The sequence below is a fragment of the Thalia democratica genome, chromosome 3 (assembly GCF_965202585.1).
Source record: "Thalia democratica chromosome 3, ktThaDemo2.hap1.1, whole genome shotgun sequence".
In the NCBI taxonomy this organism is placed as follows: domain Eukaryota; kingdom Metazoa; phylum Chordata; class Thaliacea; order Salpida; family Salpidae; genus Thalia; species Thalia democratica.
Genome location: NC_139167.1, coordinates 26,951,296 through 26,977,709, shown reverse-complemented (window position 1 = coordinate 26,977,709; position 26,414 = coordinate 26,951,296). Strand labels below are relative to the sequence as shown.

The 26,414-nt window shown below is 25.8% G+C and overlaps 1 protein-coding gene across 1 annotated transcript; it reads right to left on the bottom strand.

The window, feature by feature from the left end:
- Positions 1–212: 212 nt before the first annotated feature.
- LOC145831322 (programmed cell death protein 4-like) lies at positions 213–26,158 on the bottom strand. The gene is made up of 13 exons (XM_082938532.1): positions 26,003–26,158; positions 23,655–23,768; positions 21,222–21,319; positions 20,514–20,627; positions 20,186–20,227; positions 19,337–19,457; positions 16,878–16,996; positions 16,254–16,348; positions 15,209–15,320; positions 9,009–9,116; positions 4,347–4,457; positions 1,261–1,400; positions 213–992 (listed from the first exon to the last, which is right to left on the bottom strand). The coding sequence occupies exons 1-13, from the start codon at positions 26,115–26,117 to the stop codon at positions 899–901; spliced, it is 1,383 nt and encodes a 460-aa protein (XP_082794658.1). The 5' UTR covers positions 26,118–26,158; the 3' UTR covers positions 213–898.
- Between the last annotated feature and the right edge of the window lie 256 nt (positions 26,159–26,414).

Here is a 26,414-nt window from a genome sequence, read left to right as displayed (position 1 = left end):
GAAGAACTAATAACTAAGAAAACTCTAGTTAGTTTTAAATTTTGTAAATTTATTTTTTATTTAAGTTATGCCTTGTTACCATTATTTAGTTATAAACCTATACTTTTTATTCAAGCCATTCAAATTGGGCTTATAATCATACTACCTTTTACTAAAATTTAAAACTTAAAAAAATAACGTGTATTTATATATACAAAAAACAACAGATTAAAACGCTTGTAGGAATGATTTATTTTCAAAATATAACTAAAATAAAAGTAGAGTGCTGAGAAAAAAATATAATTCCAGTTTATACGTCTGCTAAAAAAACAAAAAGTATTAGTTTCAAAAAGTTCACAAAACGAAATTTGAATACCTGCATCGCTAACATATAGAGTTTTTAGTACAGCAAAAAAAAACAAACAAAGAAAAAGTTTTGACACAATTAAAACTTTCGTAGTAACAAAGCAATTCGACTAGGATACAGTATTATGTATATATATTGGGTCTAACTATTTGAAATAAAACAAAAAAGTGTAAGGCATTTCTAATGAGACTTCTGTCAGTTGTAAGTGGTGAAACGAAAAATGTAACGAAATTTAACTAAGTGTAAGGAAATATGCGTTAAAAAGCGACTATTTTTTGGAACAAAAATAAAAGAAAACAAATACAACATTCCATGATATTTCAAACAAAATTTAGTGGCGACTTTGAAAATATTCAACAAGAGTTTTAAATATTTTTTTTAATTTTTCAAAGCTCATTTTAAATTCACCAGTGATTTTTTCAAACAAAATTCGTGTTCAAACAAAAAAAAAGAAAAAAACTGAAATTTTAGTCGCGTACAAAAATGTATGTGAGCAGCATATGGTGACGTCACGTAACATCATTTTATGACGTAAGAGTCGTGACGTCGTGATTACAGGTCTGCGAAGGGGTCTTGGAACTTGAGGGTCAGTCTGCTGTTCCTCATTCTGACGCTGTCTCCTTCAGACACGAATCTCTTGCGCGATCTGCTAGGAAGGTTTTATATTAACAATGTTGGTTTTCATGTGTAAAAAAAAACTGTTTTGTCGGTTTTAGTACAAAATAGTTATTTGTTAAGTGTTATAATTGTAGAGTGCTTCTTAAAAAAATACACTTTGATTTGTAAAACAGTATACCAAAAAATGCTCTATAATAAATATCACATTATTTGTGTGTCGGAATTACAAGATAAATCCAACTATAAATCAGTATTTAAACCTATATCTCAAACAAATATTCGAACGTTTCGCGAACCTGACAGGAGCCTTGACTTTCAGTTTGTTGTCGATGACTTTCAAATCGAAGCACTTGTTGACCAGTCTTTCCAAGTAAACGTAGCTGTTCGGTATTCTGATGTTGATCTCCGGCATCTCGCTGTAAACTCTCATGAAGCCCTGTTTAAATTATTTTCATAAAAAATAATTATATTAGCTATATATAATAATTAAACAACAAGTTTTTATTTCAGGCAATTTGCTATACACACACATGAAAACCTGTATCATAATGTTTTATAATTGTTATTATTTGTAAGAAATAAATTATTAAACTCAAACTACTAGTTTTTCTTTAGCTTAACTTTTTATCTTCAGACTAATTGTTCTACTACTTGTTTTCAATTGACTGTAGACAAAAAACAGCATGTAAGTATTTTTGTACGTGACTAAATCTTGTATTTTTATTTGTTTGTGTTTTGTTTACATACAACTCTATTTTTATCGGACAAATACCAACATCTGTTTAATATATACTCTAACATTTAAAAACTAAAATATTTACATTTTACAATTATTTCGCACTAGATATAAACTTTATATCTAGTGAGAAATAATAAACAACCTATAAAGTAATAGAGATATGTTAATACACAACTGTATATTATTTCAAAAACTTTTCCAATTGAAATGTTATTAAATGCTTAAGTTCCAAACAGATTCTCACAACATTTAAACATTTTATATAAGGATACGTTTCACATTTAAACAAGCTTAGCATACTGTGTTTTGACTTTTAATTTCTTTATTTTTTGTTATAGGACATAAGGTAAGGAAAAGTTAAATAAACGATGAAAGTAATAACTTGATATGTTAGAATATCAATAGTTTAAGTAAATTAACTTCCCGCAGTCACAAAAGATTAAGAAAATGCTAATTTTAAACAATTCTGTGAGTTTGAATAACCAACACTTCAAAATGTGTGAGAAAACGTAACTTAAAAGGTGACATGTTGCGAATGATGGAAAATAACTTTCGGCAGTCAACTAAATGGAAACTTTCAAACAAGTTGTCAGTATGAAACGAAAGCTTAACATGAATAATTGAAATGTTACAACTTTTAAAAAAGTACTTGTCATCATGGAACAATTAGCAGTAAGACAGTTGGTGACTCATAACTACTCTACTGCTGACTCATACAATTGTAACAACATTGTCTTCTAATTCTACCATTAACTTATGTTTCTTAAAAACTTTTTTCAATTACATAAAAGGCTGTAAAAATGCTGCTTGAATTTAATTTACTCGATTGATACTGTTGGATGGAAATTAAATCTAAGATAAAAAATCTTAACAGTTTTACATTGCTTCCAAAACAGCACTTTGTAAACTAAAATGATAGAATGCTTATTTAGTAAATATAAAGGTGCGATTTAAGTGTTAGTCATGTTTGATAAACATTATAGATTTTGCCTTTTAATTGGCTTAATACCTACGTAGATTGTCAATGTAAGTTAAAATGTGAATTAAACTCGCTATAATTTGTTTATATTTTAAAACACTTATCTTGATTGACGCACCACAATAGTTAAACTTATCAGATTTAAAAATTATATTAGCTTTCAACCATTCGTAAGATTTTATGTTTTTCAACAACTAGAACGTTAAGTTCTTAAAAAACATTAGTTGCAATTTTGAAAAATCACACTCAAAAGCAAAATACAAAATATTTATTTTTGATACATGAAATTATACGAAATCCTATGACTGATATTTTCTACTTATGATAACAATCGTGTTGAAATTCCTTCTATTTTTCCTGGATTGAATAAAATTACCTGATTAAATACTTGATAAAACACGTTTTTTTACGTAGCATGAAATTAAATCATTTCTGATAATTTATTTTGGAAAAATAATAAAGAATGGTATTTTTTAAGGACTGTGTAAAGTTAACCAAAATTAAATTATAACCTCATGCAAAAAATATGAAGATGTACATATGACGCAAACTGAACAAACGATGTATAAGTTTATCTGCAATTTAACAGAGCTCAATATCAACAGCCCAAGTTAAGTTAACTTTTTTTTCTAAATGGCCACGTATACCAAACACAACTCATCATGGAAAATTTTCAACAAACACGAGAGAGATAACTCTGAAAAGTTTGAAAATCAGTCAAGCGTGTCTATGCAACGTATCAGTATGAACGCGAGAGTTATATAATTTGCTGCAATCGATTGCAGACACTTTTTGCAAAATTTCAATTGTCCGTCGATATTTCGTCGAGTGTCTGATATTTCTATTCAATTTGGATTTTGTTGACTTTACAAATATTTCGTCTTTTCAACACAAAGATATTTTATTTGTTTTGAAATTTTTTAAAGATATTTACTTATATAATGCTGGGTTCAAACTGTATTGTGTAAGTAGATTTTAAGATGCCTTATTTTTTGTAAGTGATAAGAATCTGAGATGTGTTGTTGTGATAAGATAAAGTAGGACTTTTAAGTAAATATCTTACAGAAGTGTTTATTAATAAAATTTATTAAATTGCTCTGATATTGAACGGGTTTAAATATAAGTGGTTTTCAATACTCAAATACCAAATTGGCTTTTGTTAAAAAACCTGATTAGCTTTTTATTATTTAATAAAAAAAATGTCAAACAGGATAATGAAGTATAATTCAAATACATGAACTGCTTTTTCTGATACAATGACTTATTTAGCATGAAAAAATTAAACATACTCATAGCTTTTAAAAACAGTTGTACACACGAAAAATTTTGAATACTGTATTAAAAAAAGCTCAGACTAATTTTACAGGTAGATAAGCTCTTAAGCCTTGCATTAAGTGAAAATGATAATTTTAAAATGATTACTTTATTCATTAAAAGTCTAACGACAACTTAACTCAATAATTTGGTTTAATGACCCAAAAAATTAAATTTAAATTAAAACTAATTATTAATCAGTTATACCTCCAAGCTCAAAAAAAATTTCAAACCTTAATTTGATAACTTTCTAAATTATAATAATCTACTTCGTTTAAGTTTCCTCAACTTTTTTCAAACTTATGTGTTGAACTTCTAAATTTAAAAAATACTTATAATAAATAAAATACCTCAGTCATTTGAGTGGAAGTAACAACGTTAGTATCTGCGAACCTCTTCAGCAAATGAACCAGCAAAGTTGTTGTTTTGTCAGTAACATCGCGAATTGACATCAGCACAGCCTGTTTAATAAAAATGTTGAAAAATAGAAATTAAATTAATAAAAAGTTCTGTAAAACATTTAACGATTCAAATTAACCATGCACAACCTGTTTAACAGTAATAGTTATAAGATAGAAAGAAAGTAAAAGTAACATACAAACAATGGATATAAAGTAAAACGTTTTTGAATAAAGAATGTACTGAATAGGTATTAAAACTTACAAAAGAGGCTATGGTATGTTTATGTATAATTTGTTGTAAAACATGTTATTACTTACATTACTCAAGGTGTGTACAAATTTATTTTTAGCAAATCTTTAATAAAAACAACAACTTTTTATAATGTAAGATCGAACATTATAAGAAGGAGAGTTAAAAAAAACGGGTTGATTAAAAAGCTAAGCGAGCAATAACTTATAAATGCATGTTGATTGATTTTATTATCGACAGACTGCGTTTAAATCTTAAACACACTGTGATGATAGATAAGTTACTTGCTTTCATGTATTTTTAAAAGGTTGATAAAAGCTGAATGCTTATCTTATATCAGCGAGGTCTGTTTCAAGCTGATAACAATTTGTTATGAGAGCGTTGAGCTGTAAACTATTGCTTGATTTTAAATTTCATGTCATTCGCTTATATGAACATTCTAGTTTCATTTGCTTACTTGATTTGTAAACATTTTTAGAATATTTTTTAAACGTTGGCTCAAAAGTATTTTCTATTTAAAACCTCGTTGCTAAAAAAATGTCATAGTGACTATTAAGTATTTTGCGTTGACAAAAGCCATTTACGAGACCTCTATTCTTTAAATAAAGTAGTATATATGTTACAGAGGTTAAGCTGTAATTACCGAGGCGTATACATGAATAAAGCCTATAATTTCAGCTTTCACAGTTAATTATATCTTTAAGAGTTAACTTTAAAAGAAATTAGAGGTTAATGTGCATAAAAAATAAATAAAACTTAAAATTTTTTAATTTGCATCAATTTATTAAGCTTGAATTAACAGTTTTTAATTAATTAAGTTACACTCGAAGCTAAGAAATCTAAAGAAAAAGTTATGGAAAATTAAACAAAAAATTAGTTCTACGCACAACACGATTTCACGTGACTTAACGAGCGAAAAATTTAGGTAAAAAACATTTAAGCATATATTAACATGACACGTGAAATTTTGACAAAATTCCAATTTAGCATAAAATTACATTAAAATTAATTTTAATACTTTGGTATGTAGTATGTAAATTTAAATAGTTTGTTTAAAGTAATTTATTACTGTGAAAATTTAATTTAAAAATTCGATATGAGAGTTTAAAACCATTAACAACAGTATAATTATAAATTAAAACTTTTCTTACTAAGTTAAATAATATACTTCAGTACATGTTAAACAAACTGTGGTTTTAGTTCAATAATTTGTATTCGTAATTTACTTTATAAATATAATTTAGAGCTAAATTGGTGTACGTAGTAAAATAAATTTATAAGTGGAGTATTTTACCAAACTAATTTAATGTTCACAATTTGAAATAAAGACAATTTTTCAGCTTACTAATCTAAAGTTTAACTTATTTGGTTTATAATATAGTAGTTATAACAGTCAATTTGCAATAAGTTAAAAAGCTTAAAAATTTGTAAACAGATTACAATTTAATAATAAAAAAACTAAATTTATACTACATAAAAAATTCCTATTTTATTAAACTTACAGCTTTAATTTTTATTCGATTCTTCTATATATTCAAGCAAATACTTAAAATACACAAATACTTGGCCCATTACAATATTACTATTATTTCATTACTATGGTATGCAACGCAACTTATAGTAAATTTAAACCGCATTTTACATGCAGTTTACAGTAGAGACCACAGAAAGTAATTCCAATGTGCAATTTGGAAAAGTGTGGAGAAATTTAACGTATATGAATTATTCAGTAGAATTTGTTATGCTTATTTCAATTTCTAAATATTTATACAATGTGCATTTTTTGTAGTTTATTATAGAAAAGTTTAATTCAAATAATTATTTCAGTAAATCAATATTTTTTAAACGTAATATATAAAAAGTATTCTTCTCATTAATTTAAAATATAATGCTTCATTTTTTATTGGAAAAATTACAAGTTGTGTTTAATATATTATTTTTATTGCTTTTTTATATATAAATGTGTTTTTGTATTAATAAATTTAATTAATGTCTTTATCCTAATAAATAGTTTTTTAATCGAAGCAAGTTGCTAGAAGTTTGTTTATTTTTATCAAATATGTAGAACGCATATGCTACATAGAATTATATTGTGATTTACTTTCGATTTGTATACAGTCTTCAAGTCAATGAATTTATTTATTTTTTTTATTTTGAAAACGTTAAAAGGGAAACAGATATTAACTAAAGACTAACTTTTTGATGATTTTAAATACACTGTTTTTGTGATAACTTATCTATGACGAATCATTTACAATTACTGAAGATTATAATGACTTAAAAACATTAACATTGAACACAATTATTTGTTTTAAAGGAAGCACTTTACTTATTTTATTACTAATATCTATCTTTTTTTATTGCTTATGTGATTTTTTAAGCTATATTGAAACTCTAAAAGTAAAAGTTTTTGAGGTTTGTTTTTTTTTTTAATAATTAAACATTTTTAAATTCAATAGTTTATTTAACTTCCATTTTTGTGTATTTCAAAAAATAATATTGAACAGTTTTTTCAAAATATTTTTTTTCTTAAAATAAAATATTTCCAGTTATATAAATAAGTAGAAAAAACCAGTTTTTGAAAATAAGTAGGATGTAAGTTCGAAGAGTATTTGTTTTTACACAATTAATCTTTGTTAGTGCACAAATTTCCAATCAATACTTCATAAATGTTTAAAATAAGGTTAAAGGACACTAAAACAGAATAATCAATTAAAATAAACTCTATTTATAAGTAAATACAAGAAACAAACAAAAGAGCTTGTCAAAACAACTTTTGAATTTCAATCATACAGAGTTTTTTGTTTAATAATAGATTTAAATAAAATATCCTACGCTTTATTGAGTTTTCGTTATTCTTATAAGAAAGGGAAAATAAAAACAGGATATTTTTGATTTGGTTGGCTGAAAAACAGAAATAGCAACAGACAAATTGTACTACAAAATCTAAAATGCTTTTTGGATGCTTTTCAAAAAACAGATTATACAACAATTTTGCGTGTCAGGTTACATTTTTGGAGAACAATTTATTGATAGTTTTTTGTGCATATTTAAGCTGCAAGTTAACACATCTTAACGATTTTTTTGTTTATTTAAACATTTTCATCTGTTTTTGTTTTAATTCATTTCGTGCTTTTAAATTTTTATTAAAATGTCATAAGCAGAAATGCCGTACAGATTATACTAAATTTTAACACCTAAGTTTTAAATGTATTTATATTGAATAAAATGTTTGAAAATATTTTATCAAACTAGTAACAACCTATGAAAAGAAAATAACTAAAGTGTAATTTATTCAAATGCTAAGAAAACTCAAGCATCATTGTCCATAAGTTTTTTGAAAGTCCTTAAAAACAACTTAAAAATATCAAAATTACATGTTTTACAAAACAATCTTGATAATATTTTACTTTTAAATATTGTTTCCAATATTTTGTATTTATTTAGACTCCCCAAACAAATAATTGTTTTTGAATATGTTTTTCTTTATTTGATCATTTTGAAATTTACAAATTGCTTTGATCTTTAGTTGTAATTCATATTTTCTCACTAATTTATTCTACTCCTTAAATCAATAAAACATTATGAAGAGTTTTTTACATTACAAAACTAATAGACATAACTTCACTTGTTTCATTTGTTATAAACAATACAAAATACTTTAAGTACAACTAAAACCTGACTATTTCTTATTTTAATTTTTGAATTTTTAATCTGAAGTAACTCAATGTTTCTTATAGATGTTTATCTTTTGTTGATTTGGTTAAATTTGACAGCTAAATTTACTATTTATTATTTCACTATAACGTTTATATGTGTTTTAAAAGGCTCTAATACGTTTTTTATTCATGTTAACATTATGTATACTATCTATAAATACAAGAGCTTTTTCTTAAATCGATATTTTTTACCCTAATGATTTAAACCCCTCATAAGAATTATTGATTGGCAGTAAGCTTGAAATCCAGAAAACTGATTTTTTTGTAAAATTGTTGTACGGATTGTTTGTATTTTGTTTAAAGTATTCAGCTTAAGTAACAATAGGATGACATAAATGTGTACTTGTATGCTTTTTTTTCAATGTAAAAAAAAAAGAAGAACATTGTAAACAGTTTTTAAAACTCAATGGTGGACTTCCCATAGTTTAATATTTCTTCTTTTACATCATTAAAAACTTAAATTAATAAACGATTTCATGATTGAAGTGTGTGACATTAAACATTTGACATTTAACTTCATTTAATAAAATTAATTACAAATAAATAAAAAGTAACATCATATGGATTTCGTTATTAAAGTGTGGTACGTCCCATACTTTAATTTTATGTACAACTAAAATAATAAATAAACTAAAAACTAACATCATACACAATTTCATGATTGAAATGTGGTACATCCCATTCTTTAATCTGCTTCATCGTAGCCTCACTGTCTCCGGATTGAACGTAATCTTGAAGCAAGTCCCTCATCTGCAAGTAGAATATAATAAAATATAACAACGTTAATTTAATTCTTTTGTTTGTAAAAATACACTATCATACATTAAATAATATAGATTACTGTGCAAACGGTTGGTAATACATCTAAAAACTACTAAATTAAACTTAAATTGAAATAGTTGTTTTTAAACTACTGTAAACCAATAAACAAGCAGAACAGTCTAAAAATAAACCGTTTTGATTGTTAAAAGACTTTTTACGTAAGAAAATTGGAGCTTAGTTGATTGATCTAAATTTGCTTTCTTTGAAAATAACAATCTTTACTTACATAATTTTTTTTGACAAAACTTTAATATCTCATGTTCACTTACAATGACAAAAAAATCAAAAAAAGACAAATAAATTTGTACTAATTATCTAGTGGTATCAAATCAAATTAGACCTAGTAATGTTACTTAAGTTTATAAAAAATACATTTTACTGTCAAACTCTATTCTTATAAATGCCAATAAAAGAATTTACATGCTCGAAATATTAATATGTAAAACCTTGTATAAACTTGGGAAACATTATTAAGGCCATAGGGGGGGTAGAAGCAATTTTTTGACCAAAAATAACATATAGACTTATATTATAGTAAATTTCATAATCTTTCAGATGCTTTTTTTAGATTTTAAAAATATTAAGTAACTTTTTTTTTATGACCGGTTATATAAAAATATTTATATAAAAAAATAAAGTTTACCAAAACTTTAAAGCCGTTTTTCTCGAGTTTTTAAAAACGGGCTTTAAAATCTATCTTCTCCTTCATTTTTCAAGCAATCTTCTTCAAATTTTTAGGAAATGTTCCTTACATTATGAGAAAAAAACGTTATTTGTGAATTTTAATAATTTTAAAAAATAAAATTTTATGTCAAAAATTAAAAAAAAAAGTGATTTTTTATCAAAAAAAAATTTTTTTTCAAAAAAAAAGGTATTTTTACTTGAAATTTTTTAAAGTTACAAATAACGTTTTTTTGTTATTGTATAAAGAATAGACTGTGAAAGTTTGAAGAAGATTGCTTAAAAAATGAAGGAGGAGATAGATTTTGAATGCATTAGTCTTTTTTTGCCGTTTTAGTTTTTCCTTCCCCATAAGGAACCTGTTATGCGGCCCGACTTTGGCCGGTCATATCTCAAAAACTAATTCGAATTTTTAAAAACGGTAAAAAGCAACTTGAAGCTTAGTAAAAACTCTATAAAATAAGATCTACTTGTAAAAAACATGGCCTACCCCCCCCCCCCCTATGACCTTAAGTTTCTTTTTGACGCACTTATTCTCCCTTGAGATAAAGATAAGAAGGCTACTTATTATTGACAGTGAGTTATAAGCCACGAGAGATTTATTTTATACATGTCAATGAAATTTAAGTTCATTTATGATAAACTGTTCTATATGTTACAGTTAAAATGATATTTTAAGCGGATAATACTTTTCGTCTAAGCGTAATTGACGCGTAATTAATTAAAATTAATGCTGTTTATTACAACTGTTCGCAATAAACCTAGCTAACTAAATTTATCATTCCAGTTATGCACAAACTATAATATTTTTTGTTGCTTTCTATAAGAATATATTCTATTGGACAAGCTTTTTATATTTGTCCCAAGCTTCTTATGAGCTGAATATAATTAATAAACTTGGCAGCTTTAGGTTTAAATAGAGTTGCAGAAAATGTAAATGAAAAGATAATGTATACTCAGAGAAAAAAAAACATAAGAAATAAGAAAACGAAATAGAACAAATATTAAATAAAAGATTTGATATTATTGACAAGCTCTCCAATGCTTATCTTTGAGTTTATTAGATCATTACATTAAAAAAACAGATCTCTATTCAAATATAAGAGGCTTATCTGTGCAAGCAGGAGTTTTGAAAATTCAAATAAGGTCTACTTGCCATTATAACATATTTATAAAACTCCTTTAAGCTTTTTATGTCATGTCGAGCTGATTAAAAATGCTGATAAAAATTAGTTTGTTATGTGATGAGGAAAATCAAAAGTATAAAATAAAAATGAGGATAAAATACACAATGGCAGCAAAAAAAAAGGCACTTTATCAATTAAAGGAAACGCAGAAGTTTTAAAATGCCAAGTTTAAATCAGAATACTCATGATCATAAAAGCCTACGGTTAAAATAAAAACGAGGGAAATAAATACAGTAGCAGTTGAAATAAATAAGGAAGAAAACAATGAAAGGAAATGCTGCAAACCCTTTTGCAAAATGTCTACAATCAAAGTCACGTGCACATATGGAGTCACTGCATAGGAAAGGAAGTATGAATAATTGTCATGTGGAGAAGTCTTTTATCTTTTAATTAAATTAAAATTGTTTGATCAAAATTTCTTCTTATGGTGCAATAATTTTGTTAACTTGTTTCTTTACATTGCTTTTTCAATGTTATCAGTACACTCTTTTGCAAAAGTAATGTTTATTGCTTAATTTCGTTTCAAATTTGATACACTTTCATCTTTAAACACCTGACAGAACTTTATCTTTTAAAACAACTTATACTTATAAATAAATTTCAAGTAGCAAACTACTTCCTAAACTGTTAAAGTGTTAAAAAGATCATTTAAAAACAGATTTTAATTTTATAATATTTACCATAATGTTTGTTACCTCTAAACATTTACACCCTTTTATACTTTTCAAGACCAACTCAATATGTATTTTTGTTTTAACAAACAAAAGTATAACAAGTAATTCATGTATGTGAGCAAACATTTTAGCAGTTGAGAATCAGATAAAATGTTTTATAAACTTATTGGGTTTACAAATGGATATATAGAGGTGAGAACCTAATTTCAATTCAAAAACAACAATCACTACAGTTTTTATATATATTAACTAAACTAATCAGCCACTAAAACAGCAGTCATTTTTCAATCACTGTAATATTAAACACACTATTTACTCATTGAATCGGTTATCATTTTCAACTATTGTTTCAAAACGCGTCAATTGCATCATCGAAACTAAATTGTTGTTACACGTGATAACAGTATGACGGTAATAGATTAGGTCATCAGTAATACAACAAACATAAACCCATGATAACACAACTTAAACTTTCTAGTGCTAATTCAAAATGCATTTGTAGTACACTCGATTGAATTCAAGTGCACGGACGATAAGGGTGACGTTAACCACTTAAGTATGCTGCATTACTTAATTACTAAAATTAGTTGCAACTCGATTTTTTTGATTAAATAAAAATTTATTATGATTATATGTTATGTTTTAAGTGATGAACTTGCATGATTATTTACAAAATTGAAAAAATAATTAATTGAGTTTAAAAAAAAACTGAGATTTAAAACGTTGGGTCTAAAAGAAATCAACTTAAAAAGTTGTTTGTCTGAGACTAAATCACTGGATATGAGATTAATTTCGTATATGTTTCCGAATTAAATTATTTTCAAGACAAAACTTTGAGGTTAAACGATGAAAATGGAATAAATTTCTAATATATCTGATGCAACGTTACTAGTTTGATCGAAAAAACGTGTAATTATGGTAAGTATGTAAAAATGAGATATCTTATATAAAACTTAAAAATGTGCTTAATAAATTTCACTACGCTGGTTTTTGCGTACGATGTGATATTCTTAAGGTCATGTATCATGCGATCAGTCAAAATATTTGTTTTTTTTTTAATTGTACATATGAAGTGTACTAAATTCTATTTAAAGATTTTAACAGTAAGTTTATAAAATAAAATTATGTTAGGTTAAAATGAAAAATATTCTTACAACATGTAAACCACTTACACATAAACAGCTAGTTTTTACTGTTGTATGCTTAATCACAATTCATTAAAAGTCAAACAATCGCTTTAGTGGCTACGTTTACACATTTACGATGCAATTACAATATCAATTTTTTAAAGCGTCATTTTTGCAAACTTTAAAACTCGTGACTGTTTAATGGTAACGTCATATACGCACGAAGTATCAAGTTCGTCTGTTACGTCATAAACTTGACTTTTTGCAGCAAAAAAACAATTTTGAGCTTAGCTGGTAGATTTATTTTTCAAAAACTTTTTGGAAAAAAAAATAAATTATAAGTGGACCTACATGTTGTATGCAATGTAACTCTATTTTAGTTTTATTTACCTCGAAAAACTTATAACTTATCAATAATGCGGTATTTCTTAGAAAGATATATGCATTATTTGGTTTTCTTTTAAATTGCTCTATAGTAAACTTTTGAAACAAATTGACTTTTACTTGTAGATAACTTTAGATAAAGTTCTAAGAGATGTGTCAAAACAACTTTTAGTGAATAGAACTGTTTGTTTGAGTGTGACCATGTGTAAGTAGATACTTTAGTCTCGAGAACTTAGTGTTGAACCAAGTCACACTAAACTTATATTGAATGGTTTAAAATTTAACGTAAATTTAATTTAAAACTACCAAAAAAAACTTTAAACAAACAATCGTTCATTCATTGGTTAAAAATTAAAGGCGCTGTGGATACTTCAGCATGTTTTTGGCATGGGTCATTGTATAATTATATTTAAAATGACATGGCATGTTCACGATGTCAAGACTATAATTTTTCTGGGAAACTCTTCGGAGTAGAAACTGAAGTTTCGTTTCAGTGAATTGCAAAAAATTCAATGATACTTCGAATTAAACTGTAGTTTGAAGCAGTTGATGCTCTGAGGGAAGTTTTTTTTCTTAAACGAATCCTCAATCAACTTTTAATACTATGTTACACGTCAATGAAATATGAATATTGTTAAATGTTATTTGTAGGAAAACATTTACAAAAGATTATTAACTTCTATTAACTAATGTATTTAAGTGTACTAGAGTCTGTAAAAACTTTTAAATTATATTCATTAATCAAAACCACATGCTATTTATTTTAAAATATTTTAATTAAATTAACCTAGTACAAAATTTAGTTATAAAAAAATTTATTAAATTAAAGTTCATCATCTTAAACTAACTTTCTATCAGAATATTAACAAGAATTTAATGAGTACCATTGTTTTAAACATTTTAGAACAAACTTGTGACACGAAACAACTTTGGTTGGCATATTAAGTAACATGTTTTTTATATTAAAACCGCAAAAATTCCTACAACATTTTTTTGGAGATTTTAGAACTTGTTTGTTTTACAAAAAAAATTTGTCATAAATTCAACATGTTCAGTATATTTTTAAGTTCCAAATGAACAAATATGAGTTTTTATAAACAATAAAATAATTTATTGTATGAAACCCATTAAATAAATGACTCGAAATTTTTACTAAATTTTACTACAGGTGTTCTTTTGTTTTTTATAAATTTCATATCAAAACCGCATTTCTAATTTTCTATATATATACATATATGACTTTTACAATAGAACTAATTTTTTACAGATTTCTGAGGTTAACTTTATCTAAAAACTCTTTTTTATTGCAAACTTTAGGATTTTTCATGAAAATCTTTAAAAAAGTCATGAGTTTTTCGTGTTAGGGTTACAACAGGTTGACTTAACTTATTTCATAAACAAACTAGAAAACATTTGGTGCACGTGAATTTACTTTAAACACAAGAAGAAACTCTAGTTTTGAGAGCTTAAAATATTGATCTCTGAAACATGACCCTTTTAGCACGGGTAATACGCATATTATGGTTGTAAGCAGTTTTTACAGCGGAGTTTTAAGAAAGTTGAGTTTAAGATTTGCATTGAACATTGCAGACTAATTTTTTTTTAATGTTTTTATAATTTCAAACTAACTCACGACTTTCGATCAATAACAAATACTGAGCTTTTTCAACAGCAAAGCTACAATTTTACAAGAAAATAATAACAATTAAGTGATTTTATATTTTCATTATTAATACTTAAGTATGCCCAGCAGAAACATCAACCAATTTATCATATTAGTAAATTAAAATGCTTTTATATGGAAAGTAACAACACAGAACATTTGATTAAATCAAATCGTAATAATTCAAACCTTAGTCTTCAATATTTTCAAGAATAATGTTACACCAACTTCGCTTCAAATAAAAATTCTGCTTTTAAGACATAAATAACTAAACAATTAAAACAAGTTGTAATAAATTTCAAACCTTGGTCTTCAATATTTCCAAGGGTAATTTTCCACCGACTTCACCCCAAACCCGCTTCACTTTGCTGACGTCATCGTCGTTCAGAAGCGATGACGCAACAGTGCTGCATTTTCTGTTATAATATTTGATTAGATTTTAAAAATATTTTAATAATTAAGACTTACTTGATTGAATATGCAATTATTGTTAATCGCATTTTACAAGTAAACATGAGACTAAAACTGACATAAAATGGTTTTTGAACATCGCCTTGTAACAATGATGATGCTACCGAACTGCATTTTACTTTATAATATTTGAATAATTCTACATGGTTTTTTAATTAACTGTTTATGTTTGTACATTTCATAATCTAACCAACACAACTTAATTTGTTAATCATACATTATCTACGCTTTTAATTTTGTGCAAACTGAACGTACGAATAAGACTATGTCAATTTTACTGCACTGCATTTTCTGTATTTAATAAATAAACTGCAAACTTAATCTACGCACACTACTGCATTAAAGCAATAAAATGTTTACAGCATAGAGGTTGTAAAGTGACAATAAATCTTGTAAAAAAGCCAGCTCTCGAAATTCTGATTTTATTTTTAATTTATGGCACACTGATGGCCAGTGATAATAATGTTGACACTTTTAAAAAAAATAATTATTTTGATTTTTTTCAGAACATAAGCATTAAAAGCAAAATCAAATGCTTGATTTTAAATAAAACTTGCATCATTAATATTTTTAATTCTATGATGTTTATTTACTTTACACTCAAAGTTAAAAGTCGAATTATAAAATCTTATTAGTGATGAATAAAATTAACAGGACAAAAAGAATAAAATTCAAACTTTTTGATTTACTGAACATTACCTTCAATGGAAAATTTAAATGCTTGATTTTATATAGAATTGCACAGTTGGTAATTTAAATAATATGATGTTGATTTGCTTAGCACTACAAACCAACAGCTAATTTAGAACCTTATCAATTATAAATAGAATTCACAGGACAAAAATTAAGTTACTGTAATAAAAAAATTTCGAACTGACAGTGCGTGATCACATTCTAATTCCTCAACTTTTTTGATCAAACTTTCACCACACGCCTTGTCATGAATTGCTCGTGCTATGAACTTTCCAACTACCTAATATTAAAAAATATATTTTACATAAAATATAAAAAATATTAAGTATAGAATTTGTTTTTGTTCAACAAATTTGCTTCGTGTTTTTTTTAACAAAAATATGTACGTGCATGTATGTGAAAAAACGATGTGTAAATATAATGTAAATATAAATATATATAAAAAATAGTGTAAAAAAATAATGTGTAAATAACTGGTAAGTTAGCTTTACTTAGTAATTCATCAAACACGCAGTACCGCTAAAAGATAAAAGGTTGCAATTAGTGTGAGAAAATATAATGAAATTTAATCTGTTTAATTACTTGCTTAAAACTACGTGACTTTTAATATGTTTGTTGATAACCAAATTAAGGTTTCAAAATGTATACATACATGAAACATATTTTAGCTATTTCATGGAACCCAACTTAACTTGATTACTTAATTTAAGTTTGGCTGAAACGGAACTTTTATTATCAAAATACGTAAACTTTAAAAAAATATATAATACTAATATATATTAAATTTTTTTATTAAATATTAAACAAACCTTTGGGGCGTTTGGAGTGTCAAGTATGAGCTCGTTCAAATATTCGCAACAAGAAAGAAGACCTTGTTCGACATCATCACTGGTGAGGAAAGGTTGCTTCAACATCTTGTATGTTTTACCTGTATAATTAAAATAAATCAATATTACTGTATATTTATTTATTGTTCAACATGATTACTAGTTAGGAAAGGTTGTTTCAACATGTTGTATGTTTGACCAGAAAATTAATCAGATATTATTCAAATATTTTTCTTATTTTTTGGTCAACATCAGTGCTTGTAAGGAAGGCTTGTTTCAGAATTTTGCTAATTTATATTGAAAAAAAGAACCCAAATCTTGTATGTTTTACCCGTAAAAGTGAAATTTTAAATGCATCTAAAAGAGTATTTCTAAAAGTGTCATAATTTTCAATCGCCTAGCTGCTATTATGGTTTATAACAATAACCACTATAATGGTTGAACTTACGTATAGTAATTGTTAATTAACTATTAAAATATTAGTCACTATTTTTTGAAAACTATTACATGGTTCATAGAAATTAATGTATCTCGTTAAAAGAGTAATTTATAAGGTTTGTTTACTTTCAATTGCATAGCTGTAAGTATGATTAATTTTAATAACCACTGTATTAATTGAATATTTTTATAAAACCTTACCAAATAATAAAAAGTGGGCTTCAATCACCAAAAAAAAACAGTTTATAAAAATAGCTGACTACTTAATTAGCAGCAATACTCAGCAGTTTTTAAATTTTAATTAGTAAGCTGTTTTACTGTAAGGTTATTTTGGTTGGTGAACTTCTAATTAAGTTTAAAACTGCTTTCAAATCAATCATTTTTTGCTGATCTTGTTAATATTTCATACTACTGTATCATAATTTGTAATTTTATCCGACTTATAAATATTATAAGCATACTTAGTCAATTAGAAAACAAACTTTGCTTGTTTTTGATAAAAAGTTAAACAAATGAGTATTCACAGATTTCTTTTAAATAAAATTTTTGTTCATAATCTTATACTTTTTATTTTGTTACAATGACACTATAAAAAAGTAAAACTAAAACCAAAAACAAAAGCAATATGGTTAAATGTATAACAAGTTACGTCAGCTACTAAAATATACCAACGTTTGGTCATAAACCTTTTGAAAATTACATAACTTTACTGCATACTGTTCAAATACACAAGAGTAGTAACCACAAAAATTCAACATTATGTACTCAGATACCCTACTACTGCTGTTATTTGTTAAGTTGGTAAATATTTGGAAACTTTTTTGTTATATTACAGCAAATATTTTATGGGAAACGTTTTTGTTTGAAAAGCCTTGAAGTTTGAGAAATAAGTAAACACCTTTTTGTTTGCCTACTTTTATGTTGAATTAATTAAAATATAAAGTATAGGGTATTTTTTCCTGGAATTTTCAACCTTTGAAACAGTTGAACAGCTGGCAAAGAAAAATCCAAAAAAATATATCTTTTTAAACATTTTTAAACCATTTAAAATGACTTGTTTCTTAACTGTGTAAATATTTGCTAAAACACCTTGTTTTTGATTTTTAAAGAACTTGAGTTAAGCTATCATCAACATTTATATTTGCTGTTCAAACAAAAACAGATTGCAAACTGCATTTATGGTAAAAACAATATACGGGAAATTAATTCGTCTACTGATAATCAAAACTGCAGGTCATGAGACCGAATCTGTATTATTTAAAATTTGTTCATTAAAATTTATAGACAAAAACTACAACTTTTAATTGAAAATGTTTAAATTGGTAGATTACTTCTCATTTTAGTATCAAAATATGAGATAGAATGCATATGTTTGCAAAATGATCAGTTATGCATGCACTCTAATAGACCTTTGTGTTATAAAACTAAGCAAATATTTACCAGGCGAAAATGTGTTCTTTAGCGGAGACCTCCAAGTTTTTATAGTGTCAATAAACAACATTTTTGTGGAAAAATAAATCAAAACATTGAACTTTGTTTCTATTACGTGAGAATGAATTTTTGTTATACAACAAAACTGTTTTTACAGAAGCTTTAGTACAGAATATTACTATTAAAACATGCTAAATAATAATTATAGGCTTTTTTTTTTGGTAACAGAATTTCAATAGGCACCTAGTTCACACTTTTTTAAATTGCATGTTTTATAAATAAAACAGCAGTTATTTAACTCAGTTTAAATATTTTTAACAAAACAAACAGTCGTATTTATACAGATCGAAAGAATAGTTCGGAAAACAAAAGTTTTTATCGGTATTAAAGCACATAAAATATTTAGATTTTATAAAAGAATAAAAAGTCAGAATATATTTAAAGACAAACCTTCATATTTATACAGATCGAAAGAATAGTTCGGAAAACAAAAGTTTTTATCGGTATTAAAGCACATAAAATATTTAGATTTTATAAAAGAATAAAAAGTCAGAATATATTTAAAGACAAACCTTCATATTTAGACAGATTTAGTGAATATTTTGGAAAAACAAAAGTTTTTATCAGTATTGAAGCGAGCTCTCTGAATTCATTCTTCATTTCCAATGCGATTGTTATCAGGCATATTACCACCTGGAATAACAAATTAATTTTTAAATGAATAAAATAGTATATCATTAATTCATTGTAAGAAACTATTTAGGTTTTAACTTAAAGTAACACAAATGACAAAAATTTTAAGATGTGCACATCATTGACTTGCAAAGAGTAATTTTATTTTCATTTGAACATAACTTTTCAAAATAATTCTAAACCATTAACTTCAAAACAAATTGTTTGCAGATATTAAATTTGATCAAAAAAAAAATTTCAAGATTTAGTTACAGAAGCTGAGCTGACCTTATACTAACAAACTATTATATCAGGTACACCAACTCAGTTGAATCAATTTAATATTTATTAATTAATAGAATAATTAGTTCTACACTTCATAAAAAATTCGTGAGGAAACGGTACTGAGAATAAAACTTCTTTGTTTATTATAGCATTTATGAGAATTTCTATTACACACCCACTCTTTAATTGTTTTTTTTACAATTTAAGAAATCAATAAACCAATTAATTTAACAGTTCCAAAAACCGAACGTTTTGACCGGGAAAATCAATAATTAAGGCGGACGTTTAATTGAAAATAAGATTAATATTTAAAAGTAAGTAAATTATGCCAAACAATTGATTAATCAATTCTGTCTGTTTTATGTTTTTCAGTTTCAGCGTTTCATCTGAAAATAATCAATAAGTATGAAAGATTAACTAGATAAACACAAATTGAAAAAATTAAAAACAATTAAATTTTTTACCAGATGCTTTTTTCCTTCGACATTAATTCCGTTCAGCTCGATCTGTTGAAAAAAATTATTGAAGTAATAAAACGTAGAAAATAAAAAGATTTTTTAATCAAAAAAATTAAATGCCAAATAAATTTGATAAATTAATAACTAAAAAAATTCATTCTAAATAATATTTTTTTTTGAAATCCAAATAAAAAAAAGTTTAATTGTTTTTACGTATATAAATGTTTTTTTTAATTTATTAAGTTATTGACGCATCAACATAACCACCACTTTGCATATAATCTTTCAATATGGGAGTGACAAAGTACTATTTATTTTATTAATAAAAACTAACCAATACGTCAACAAGATCCCCACTCTGCATGTAGTCTTTCAGTATGGGTGTGACGGTTTCTTCCACCTGGTCGTCAGTCCAAACTGGCTTGAACGTTTTGAACGTCCATTCGTCCTACAATGAGTATGTAATTGGTTAACTGAAATAACATGTACATAACTAATATCAGGGTTGCCAAATTTTTTGGCAAATTTTCTTCAGGTTTTCAAAATTTCCCCTAGGTTTATAAAAGTACACATTTTTGGGTCTATTTTTAGTTTAAAATTAAGTTTAAGGTAAGAAACTGTGTAAAATGGTATAAAAACATTGAAAAGATACTGTAAAGCTACTTTAAATGTGTTTTTTAATAAAAAACTTTCTATGATGACAGTTTTTTTTTTTATATGATAGATTTTTGTGTAAAATTGAAATTTACTACTGAACATGTTAAAATTGTTAAAAAATCCAGGTTATTCCAGATTTCTATGTTTTTTGGCAACCCTTATACATGTTTTAGACACTAACGTGTATTCTAAGCACGTGTACTTACATACTTATTGTTACAAATGATCATATTTCTGATTGAAACCTTGCTCATAATAGTATGATTTAGTAGATGTAAAAGCATTTTAGCTACTTAATGAATGGGCTCATGAACATACATGTGACTAGGTGTTAATTTGCAACAAAATAATGTTTAACACAACAAATATTTTAACACAAACTAACAAATTCTTCTGAATCGTAGTTGGGGTCGTGGTCGTCCATGTAGCTGGGTATCAGCTCGCAACCGGGTTGGCCCCAAGTTCCCTTACCCCCTGCTCCTCCTGAGAATAATTGATTTTATTAGTTGAGTATATTATTTGGGTAAATAATAAGTTAATGTAGTTTTGTGTGGAATAGCAGTGCCAGTAGGTATTAACTACTCAGTAGGTATCAACATTGTGACAATTAATGTGTGTATGTTGTTGTTAAAAGTTAGCTTTTTTCACAAGGTAAACTCAAAAGTAAGGTTCTTTAAAGGAACATAATTTTAATTAATAACATATGAAATAGTATTTACACAATTTGAGTTTTGATTTATTTGAAAGACGCAATAAAATAAAATATGCAGGAAGAATTTAAACGTTAGTTTAAACAACTGTAACCATTGGTTTATAATTATAAATAATAGGATATAACCGTAAATGATTGAGTTAAATAGTTCTATTCTTTTTTAATATAGTTTAGCTGTAAAATTATAGATAACTGTATTCTAAGAAAAATGAATGCAAAAATAACATAACAAGTTCCTTTTATTGAATTTCTATTTTGCAACAACAGAATTAAATGCAGTACAACAAAACTTTTTACAGCATTTCCAGAAATAAAATTGTTACATAACACATTGCCCATTGAAATATTTATTGAGGTTTGAAACCGCAGAAATAAAGGTCAAGCGATGGCAAACTACAATTACTTTTGTGTTGAGTGCAAAATTGTATAGAAAACTTGTTGAGGTAATCATTCATACTTACAGCTGTCATACAAAAGTACAACTTTTTACATTATTTACAAACATTAGTAAACTTTAATTTTGTATATTTGTTATTTTGAAGTTCTAATGAAAAAGGAGCACAATATTTGCAATAACAGAAAATTATGTTACACTGCATACTTAAAAATGATAAAAACCATTCAGTTCCAGTAGAAATTACAATGTTTTAAACTATACAATGACTAATTTAATTTTATACACCAATTACTCTTGCAACTGATATTTTGTCACTTGTACTGTTACGTAAATAATTGTATAAAACAAGCATTTACAGTTATAAACAGTCGTTAAACAATTACAAAACAATCGAGCTTGTATAAGGACTAAATTTGGAAAGGGTCAATTGCTAATAAAACTTGAACTTTACCTACCAATTATATGTACTACATTGTAGTAATTGTGCGGTCATACTATTGTGAACAGTTGTTATAAATCAAAGAAAAAAAATATGTTAAATGAATACGTTGTAAAAGGTTAATTAGTATAATTGTTAGTTTGTGTAACAATTTTAATTGATCTTTTCCAAAATGTTTAAAACAAAATGTAAGTTATATGTTAAGAAAAGTTATAAAGTTTAATGATTTTTCCTGTAAAATAAGTTTGTGAAAAAAATACTAACTTTTTTGACTAATTATGTACTATATAAAAAATTACCAAATAAATATAAAAACATTTAAATTTGAAAGTAAGACAGGTTTTAGCTCAAAATAAGTGAAATTTTTGTGAGCAATGAAGCACTTTTGTTACAAAAATATCAATCAACTTATTTATAACAAATTACTTAATAACTCATGTGTTACATGAATAGTTTATTTAAATTTTTACAATTTACTTTGAATTAATTAATTATCAAGAATACCATACCAAGGTATAAATTAATTTGTAGGTATATAAATTTACATTTATAATATGTTTTAGATATATTTTTATTTGTTTATAATCAAGCTATACTTTACGTGTGTTGTATATTATGTTTTTAGTATTAAATATGTGTTAATGGTTATTACAGCAATAAGCATTTAAAGTTTTGAATAAATGACACACAAATACTTAGACATAAAATTTAGAACTTATTCCTGCCTAGGCAAACTATCAAACTTAATTTCCGGCCCAGGCAAAAATATCAGTGGAAAATTTTGAGAAAAAATACTCAAAATATTTTTCAAGGGTAATTTTTTGACTAGGCAAAAAGCGTTAAGGCAAGACAAAATTTTGCAGTAACGTTACTGGTAAAATTATTTAGGGAAAATATTGAAGGGAAAATATAGCCAAAAATCTTGTCTGGGCAAATAAATAGATGACTTTTTAGTATGGGCAAAATGAGTTTTGCAGAAAAATTACTAAATATTTTTTATTCTTTTTATTAAGTGCCAAAACTAAGCACAAACCAATGAAAATACCAAAAAAGTGCTTTTATATATTTTTAATAATTAATAAATACCATAGTTTTAACATAATTAAAACAAATTATTATTTAAAAGCCATAAAAAACAACGCTTAGTAAGCAACTTCAAGCAAAACTTGAGTATTTGCACAACAAATAAAAGTTGATAAGTAAAAATCAAGCAGCAAACCTTTAAAAAATCTCAATTAAATTACTTTATAAAACAAATAAATTAATATACCTTTCTTGGGCAGTCCGCTCTTGTGGCTCCTTGATTTTCTGTCTCCGAACTTGTTGTAATGTTTGAAGTTGCCACCGTTCGCAGTTTTCTGGTGGTTGTTCACTGATGCTATCACTGGAACACAAAATTAATAAAATTACATGCTTTAAACATTTATTTGTATATTATTTACATCTTATTGATGATTGCTGATCACTAAATGTATGTTTATATTTGTTTTGGTTGTTAGCAAATGCTTTTACTGGTAATTAAACTCATTAAAATTAAAGTTTGGAAACTTTAAACTATACACAGCTTTTTAATTTAATAGGTATCTATATACACATACTTAATTACACTTGGCTTTCTATGGCTGTTCACAGCTGCTGGTGATTAAATTTGAAAATAATAACATTATATTTTTAACTTTAACTTGGTATATATTATACAAATAAATTTTAATTTTATTTTTCACAGATGCTATAGCAGGTAATTAACAAAATGTACAATTATGAAATATTTTAATCTCTGTTTGAATTGCTTAAATAAACTTATTAACAAATTATTTAGCGGTTGTCAACTATGCACTATTATCATATATTATAAAGATTTATAATTATACATAATTAAAGTCATGTTGTTTGAAAACACTGCACAAGAAATTTTTAAAGGTTTAAGTGTTTTTTTCCCTTTAGCTTGTATAAAAAGAAATAGTGTCTTATAACTTAAACTTAAACACAGTAATATTACTATGTTTAGTTTAAAAAAATAAATACAACTTAAAGTCACATAATACTGAAAAATAAAAATTCAAAACTATGTTTGGCAAAATATAACTTGCTGTTTATTTGTGTTATAACTTAGTTATTTCCCTTACAACTCAGCAGTTTTTAACTTTTTATAAACAGACTTTTCTTTAGATTACTAAACCATAACAACTTACAATACATACAACACATTGAAGAAATTATGTTACAACAGATACAACATTTGAAAATAAGAACCCGTTAAAATAAATGTAAACCTCCAATAAGTTGCGCATTATAATATAGTTTGAACAACATATTATTTTTGAACGCTCAGAAAGTAGCAGTTTAACTTTATCATATATATTTTATATTTTCTATAAACTTTTAAACTATTGATTTAGCACAAATTACACATTATTTTTCAAATGATAAGAGAATTATAGATAAGTGTAAAGCTTTAAACCTCGCATTAAATCTAAAGCATATTATTTCACAAACAATGAAATTCTTCTATGACGCACAAAACTTCATTAGCTTAGTTTGTTTGATATGTTTTTATATAGAATTTTAAACTATTGATTTAGTATTATTTTGACAATTTTTTACAACTACAATAGATATTATATACATATTACGAACCTATTGATAAATGTGAAGCTTCAAAAAGTTGAGAAATTTCAATGAGATTTCGTGACGCACAACAATTACATATATACAATATACATTGGTAAGAAAACTATTGATGAGTGTAAAGCTTTAAGCCTCGCATTAAATCCAAATCCCATTATTCCGCAAACAATGAGATTTTGTGACGCACATTTCAGAATGCAGCAAGTTAATCCTCAGTATGCTGTCAGCTTTGGTATATCAAAAATGTAAATAAAGGAAAGTTCGAGCTTGTGCTGTTTCTCAGAATTTAATACATGCATAAACTTTTTTGTTTTTCATTTCTATAAACATAATGTAGCAGGCATTTTTTTCTCAGAATAAAACTTTACTTTTATTAGAGGAATTTTTTAGCATTAACTTAAGCTAGAACGAGCTTAAACTTTTTATCCATTGAATTTAACTGTGGTTAAAAATTACATGCAAAATTTTTGACTTTATCTTTTGAGTAAATCCTAAAAGCTCAAGTAGAACTATCAAAACATTTGTTTGTTTTAAACTCATTGTTAAATTTACATAATCAAGCTTCTATTGATAACAACTTTTAACTAGTAGTATTAGTTAAATACAAATTTCAAATAAAACTATTTTATTTTATTCCAACTTAACCAGCTAGTGACATTAAAAATTAAACTAATATTTAGTTTATTTAAGATAAGTTAATAAAAATATAATTTATACTCAGCTTAATGTAAAATATTCAACAAGTCATGCTTCAATCTAACAAATGATAAACTTTTTATTAAATAACATAATTCAGTATTATTAATTTGACCCAACAATATTATGTTAACAAGTATTCAAAAAACTGGTATCAGAAAACTATTAATATAAATCAATTATCTTTAAATTACAACTTAGGCCATACAAGTTAAACTAGAGAATTATTTATTTTGCAAGCAAGAACAATATGAAAGTAATATAAATTTTAAATAAATTAAAATAAACACTAACAAGCTGCTGCATCCCTTGCCTTCTGCGAATCCCTCCTTACCCGCTTGCGGTTCTTGGACTGGATATGGAAGGCTTCGAATGAAGGGGTCAATGCTACTACGGGGTTGTTGTCCATATTGAATGTAGATGAGTTGTGTGATAATTGACTAAGTATAAAATACTGTGGAAAACATTAACGTTTTACTTAGGTTACTTAATTGAAATAAGTCAGTGCTACTACTGGGTCCGCATTAGTAAGTTGTTTAGATGAATGAATAAATTAATAAAATATTAGTTCTCATTTATATAGAAATTTTTGTCACTTATTTAAATGAGTAGTGCTACTAATTACTAATGTTTTTTTTTTATGCTACTTGGTTGTTATCCAGATTATCAAGTTGTTTTGGTGAGTTTATCACTGGTGAGTTTTGGT